General features: G+C 41.5%; 1 protein-coding gene across 4 annotated transcripts in view; it reads left to right on the forward strand.

Moving 5' to 3' along the window:
- Positions 1–6,000, forward strand: part of LOC108248807 (disks large homolog 4) — a 58,802-nt gene that overhangs the window by 38,743 nt on the left and 14,059 nt on the right. For 2 of the 4 annotated variants that reach the window (XM_037979139.1, XM_037979138.1), the window contains 7 exons: positions 935–1,104; positions 1,304–1,440; positions 2,591–2,735; positions 4,483–4,618; positions 4,691–4,883; positions 4,988–5,090; positions 5,281–5,395. In XM_037979139.1, coding sequence (XP_037835067.1) covers positions 935–1,104; positions 1,304–1,440; positions 2,591–2,735; positions 4,483–4,618; positions 4,691–4,883; positions 4,988–5,090; positions 5,281–5,395 — 999 coding nt within the window. The remainder of the gene's footprint in view (positions 1–934; positions 1,105–1,303; positions 1,441–2,590; positions 2,736–4,482; positions 4,619–4,690; positions 4,884–4,987; positions 5,091–5,280; positions 5,396–6,000) is intronic. The other 2 variants (XM_037979140.1, XM_017437805.3) reach the window with 1 other exon arrangement.

Below are 6,000 nucleotides of genomic sequence, written 5' to 3' on the forward strand. Positions count from 1 at the left end.
ACTTATGTTTCCCAGACTGGGGCAAATTAGACTTTTAAAGTCTAATGAAAAATTTAAATCCAAATAATTATATCCTCTAGAAGCTGATGGGAGAAATGTCAAAAAAAACTTTATTTTCCTAGTGACGCCAGTGAACGCAGAGTTTGCCTTTCAGAATAAAAAGAGGTTATTTATACCCAGTTTCACTGATTATGCTGGAGTAAACAAGACACTCACAGAGGCATCATCTCTACACAGCTGACCTAAAAACATCCATCTGGGGAGACTGATTACAGCAGAAAATGCTTGAATTGGCCAAATGCTTCCTTTTTTTGAGTTGGGGGGGCTTTTTTAGTCTTCAACAAGCAACACATCTTAAACAGCCTAAACAAAATACTCTGAACTTTACAATTCCTTGTGTTTCAAAATGAATAGCTTTAAAAAAAAAAAACTATTTGTGTGTTTAAAGCCAGTCCTGATGCTCTGATTTACTCATTCAAATGAAACGTCTTAATGACTTTCATAATTCATTTTCAATATATCCTTGAAAATCAGAAGAAAAGCCCGCCAAGATGTTTGACTTTAATAATGAGAAGATCTTATCCAGCAGGTTGGAGCATGTTTTCTGTAACATCCTTACGAGCGGGGAGCTCCAAACTTGTCTGTTCATGATAAAATGTAATCAGATGGCGCACGTCAGCAATAATCATCATCGCTCACCATTTTCACAAACTGCTAACATAAAGAAGCTTCATTGCTCACATATCTTTTTGGGTTTATTTAACGTGAGAGCGAAACTCTGCACTTTTTAAAATTGAATTAGTCCCCCGACTTCCACTTGTGAAGGATTACACCTCATACCGTCACTAAAAACAACGACTCATGCTGTATTTTCACTCTCCCACCCACAGTCTCTCCCTCTCTCTGTGTGTGTGTCGCTCTTTCCGTTCCTCAGTGTGAACGACTGCATCCTATTTGTGAATGATGTTGATGTGAGGGAGGTGACACACAGCCAGGCCGTGGAGGCTCTGAAGGAGGCAGGTGCTATTGTCCGCCTCTACGTTCTCCGCAGAAAACCAGCAGCAGAAAAAGTCACTGAAATCAAACTCATCAAAGGGCCTAAAGGTACGTGAAAGCAGACTGACGGCGTACAGCGTCAGTGCTTTTGTGTGGGCTTACTGACGCCTTGTACCCAGCTAAGCTGTGCCCTCTGGATTTAGCAAATCTGCTCTGTGTTCACCTTCTTTCCTCAGTCTCTGCTTCTTTTTTTTATCTCTTTTCTCCTTCTTCTTCTTCTTCTTCTTTTTTTTCTTCTTCCTCTCAGGATTAGGGTTCAGCATTGCTGGAGGGGTGGGAAACCAACACATACCAGGAGATAACAGCATCTACGTCACCAAGATCATCGAAGGCGGGGCGGCTCATAAAGACGGGCGTCTGCAGATCGGGGACAAGATCTTAGCGGTGGGTCACTCGGATATAACGAGGCAGAGATGAGCACCCACACACGTCAGAGGCAGCCGGAGGATTTCATGGAGAGGGAGTCGCACATCAGCACGCTCGCATATTGTGCGCTCACTCGACAGCCAAGATAATTACAGCTGCAATTTTTTATTGTGATTACTTTCATTAACATGTTAATACATGTGTAGGTTGGGTTGCTGTAAATATTGAACTCCAGCAATGCCTCGAGGATTCTCAAACAGCATTACTGCCACCTGGTGGGCGACACAGACACTCGCGCCAGCGACCTCAAAATGGTGTTTGTTTCCACTAAATGGTGCCTGAGCCAACACTCACCTTTAAATGTAGCAGGATCCTTTTGTTCGCAGTGGGTCTGCTCAGAAATATATTAACTTGGAAGCATAACAGTAGAGGCAAAGCTGCAGCTTTATTGATCATTTATTTCCTGTATGTAACTTTGACACACAGCTCTGAATATTGGTGAGAGTTATAACAAAAACTCAGAATTTTCAACCATAATGACACTTATATCTTTAGTTTAGCTTATATTGAGATGAAACGTTCAGGTTAATATGAAGTTAGAACATCCTGGGTTCGACTCTCAGCTGAGGCCTGTCTCTGCGGAGTTTTGACATTCTCCCCAATGCATGTGTGTGTCTTTCCGGATACTCTGGTTTCTTCCCACTGTCCAGAACCATGCATGTTAGGTTAATTGGCAGCTCTAACTTGACACTAGGTGTTGGTGTGAGTGTGAAAGGTTGTTTGGGTGGATGGATGGATGGATGGATGGATGGATGGATGGATGGATGGATGGATGGATGGATGGATGGATGGATGGATGAACAAATAAACACAAATGAAAGTTTCATCAGTTCACCTTTCTTTTTTGCAGATGAGAGAAATTCTGATGAATTACATCAGTGTTCATGTCTTTAACTAAAGTTATTTCTGTAAAAAAAAAAAAAAAGAAACAACAGCACAATTGCTATTACATATTTACAGAATAAAATATGGCAGTTTTACATTTAACTCTGCAGGTTTGCTGCTAAAGGCCCCTGTTCCGTCTTCTGTTAGCGCTGCCTCCTCGTTCGTTCAGCTTTGTCCGTTTGTAACCCTGCTCGTGTTTTTCCTGCTTGTCACGAACCACCAGGTGAACAACGTGTGTCTGGAGGACGTGATGCACGAGGACGCGGTGGGGGCGCTGAAGAACACAGGCGAGGTGGTGTACCTCAGGGTGGCCAAGCCAAACAACCTGTTTCTGACCAACTCCTACAACCCCCCAGACCTCACCAGCAGTGAGTCCATCTCTGTGTTTTCTCCAATAATTTATTCCCCCGCTTCGCTTCTCCCCCCGGGCACACTGGACTGCAAAGCGTGATTCATAAAAACAAGGCAGCCATTTTGTCACCAACTGTCTAGCCATAAAGTGTTAAGTTTTATTTTGATTCGATCACGCTCATAATCATGAATAAAAGATGTAAGGAAAAGTCCTTTTTTACCTAAACCACTCAGAAGGTTAATGGCATCAATAACTGCAAATACAAACATGGAGAGCGGAGCGAGTAAAGAGCAGCAGAGGGAGGAAATGTGGTCAGCTTGTCCTCCAGCAGTCTGAGCCTGAAGCAGCAGAACTAAGGGAGAGCTCAGCAAACCCAAACCAACCCTAACTATAGGATTTATCAAAAAGGAAAGTCTTAAACCTAGTCTTGGAAGCAGACAAGCTGTCAGCCTCTTTAATATAAAGTGGAGTTAGAAGTAAGATTTGAAATTGTTCTGGATTTTATAGGAAGCCAATAGAAAGAAGCTAAAATTGGATCATTTGGACCAACTGAAGATTCTTTAGAGAGTTTTTCGGACACCCTGATAATAAAGAATTGCAGCAGTCCGGCCTAGAAATGATAAATGCACGGAGCAGTTTCTCTTTGGAACAAGATGTTTCTAATTTAGGTAATCTTGCACAGGTGGAAGACGTCCTAGTAGCATGTTTTATGTGGGAGTTAAAGGACATATCCTGGTCAGAAATAACACTTACATTAGAACTGGAGGCCGAGTTAATGTCACCCAGAGTGAATGGGAAACTGAAAAGTTGGGTCTTGAGGTGTGCAGGCACATTCAGGAGCTACATTTTGTTACGATTTATGAAAGCAGTCAGAAAAATCTGGATTCTTTTTTTTTGTCAGTGTTCAAAAATGTTTGACATGTTTTCTTTTTTTCCACAGAAGCTAAAAGTAAAGTAAAGCAAACCAAGTCTTGTATTTAGGTTTTAGCTTAGCTGCAAGAGCAGATATACTTGTTTCAAAAGGATGTTTGTGATTACAGGTTACAGCAGAGCTCAAGGGTCTGCAACAGCTAGTGAAGCCAAAAATGGTCCCGATCTTGTCTTTAAAAGCCGCGGCTGCTTTGATTATTTATTAATTTTTTTCCTCTTTCGGAGTTGGATGGGTAAAACCTTATCAAACCTTGGCTGATTTGTTTGATTGGCTGTGTTTCTTGAGGCTTCAGAGCTTAAGTAAAGAAGGAGAAAAAAAAAGAAAAAACTTAACATGGCTTTTTAGGTATTTAGGTATTTTAGGTACTTAACAAGGTATTTTTTTATTTTGCAACACTGTACACATTTCGTTAGGTTTGTGCGCAAAAAAATGTGTTTCTTTTAATCTCTCACTGTTCAGGTTTTATTCTAAAAGAATCTCATAAATGTTGACATACTCATGAAGCAATCAAATGCAGCTTTGCCTTCTTCTTTGTGGGTGTTTCACAGCAGTCTGGCGGTGATTTACAGTCACCAAACTCTCTGTTACTTTCTGCTAATGCAGACTCATTTACATCCTTAACACAATTCATCTTGAAACTGAGGAACTTCCACACCTCTAATGATAAAACTCCTTAGATTTATCTCGAATTAGACCCCTAAAAAGGCATTTATTAGGAGGTTGTTGCTTTTCCTTTGTGTTATAAAACTGAGCCAGATTAGGAGTTACCATTCTGTGTACAGGATTGCTCTGATGTGTGATTCCTCTGTTGGTGTCTCATGTATTTTCCCAGCATATTCCCATATGGATACTGAGCTTAGCCACCCCAACTATCTTGGATCCGATTACCCACAAGCCCTCACTCCGACCTCACCGAGTCGGTTTTCTCCCGTTCTGCACGGCTTGATGGGAGACGACGACATCCCCAGGTGATCCTTAAACTACACGTCCATCTTGCATCTTGCCTCGTTATTAGCAGTTAATAATCGTTTGTTTTATAGATATCTCGGACTCAAATGTGCTGTCGAACGTTTCAGGGAGCCTCGGCGCGTTTTGATCCACCGAGGCTCTACGGGTCTGGGATTCAACATCGTCGGAGGAGAGGATGGCGAGGGAATCTTCATCTCCTTCATCCTGGCAGGAGGGCCGGCTGATCTCAGCGGAGAGCTTCACAAGGGCGATCAGATCCTCAGCGTAATGGCATTTTCATCAGCGCCAGTTCCACGCGCGCACGTGCACGCTCGCGCGTTTTAATGCGGCGCGGTTGTAAACGCTCCTGCTGTGTGTGCATTTGTCAGGTTAACGGCGTGGATCTGCGCATGGCCACGCATGAACAGGCCGCTGCAGCGCTGAAGAACGCCGGTCAGACTGTAACTATCATCGCTCAGTACAGACCCGAAGGTAAAAAAGAAAAAAAACCGCAACGATCTCTCTTATTTACACACAGATATTTATATCAAAAGCCTTTAAAACACATTTTAGATGATTCTAACAAGAAGTCCTGGAGCTTTCGAGTAAAATTAGCGACATGTAATAATCTAAAAGCAAAGGTTTTGTGTTTATTTCATCTATATTGTTTTTTTCCTTTCAGAGTACAGCCGTTTTGAGGCCAAGATTCACGATTTGAGGGAACAGCTGATGAACAGCAGTATGGGCTCTGGGACAACAACGTTAAGGAGCAACCCAAAGAGAGGTTTCTACATCAGGTATAAACATAAACAGTGTATCTTTTATGTTTAAGATAAGATGGTGCTTAATGATTTCCAAATACTGCAGCAGAGGGCAACACCTCCTGGGCAACGATCAGATCTAAGTTTACTTAAATTCCCATGTATTTTGATCATAAAAATGTCTGTAATGTTTTTGTTACAACCCCACATTTGCACAAAAGTCAACATTAAGTGAAACCAAATTCAATACTAGCATTAAAGGGTCATTTTATTAAAGCTTGCCTTCTACTAGAGCACAATTAGGAGAAACCTGTGGCTGTCATTTTAAAGCAAAGGGTTTTGATTTATTGGCACATTTCCCATGATCAGAAACAAAAATAGATTACATGTCTTTTGCTATGTTCCAAGAGAGCCTGTGGAGGTATCAAAACATTGTTAAGGCTGTGAAAGTCAGATTTTTTTCTGGTGTCATTGTGAATAATTCTCACAATCCACGGGTTCTTTTCTCCACCATTAATTCTGTTCTAAATACTCCTCCATCTTCAGGTCTTGAGAGCTCCTCTGAAACTTGTGAAAAGTTCCAACAGTTTTTTATTAATAAAATACAAAATCTTAGATCACTAATCCCTCAACTTTCACAC

The sequence above is a fragment of the Kryptolebias marmoratus genome, linkage group LG13 (genome assembly GCF_001649575.2).
Source record: "Kryptolebias marmoratus isolate JLee-2015 linkage group LG13, ASM164957v2, whole genome shotgun sequence".
NCBI lineage: Eukaryota > Metazoa > Chordata > Actinopteri > Cyprinodontiformes > Rivulidae > Kryptolebias > Kryptolebias marmoratus.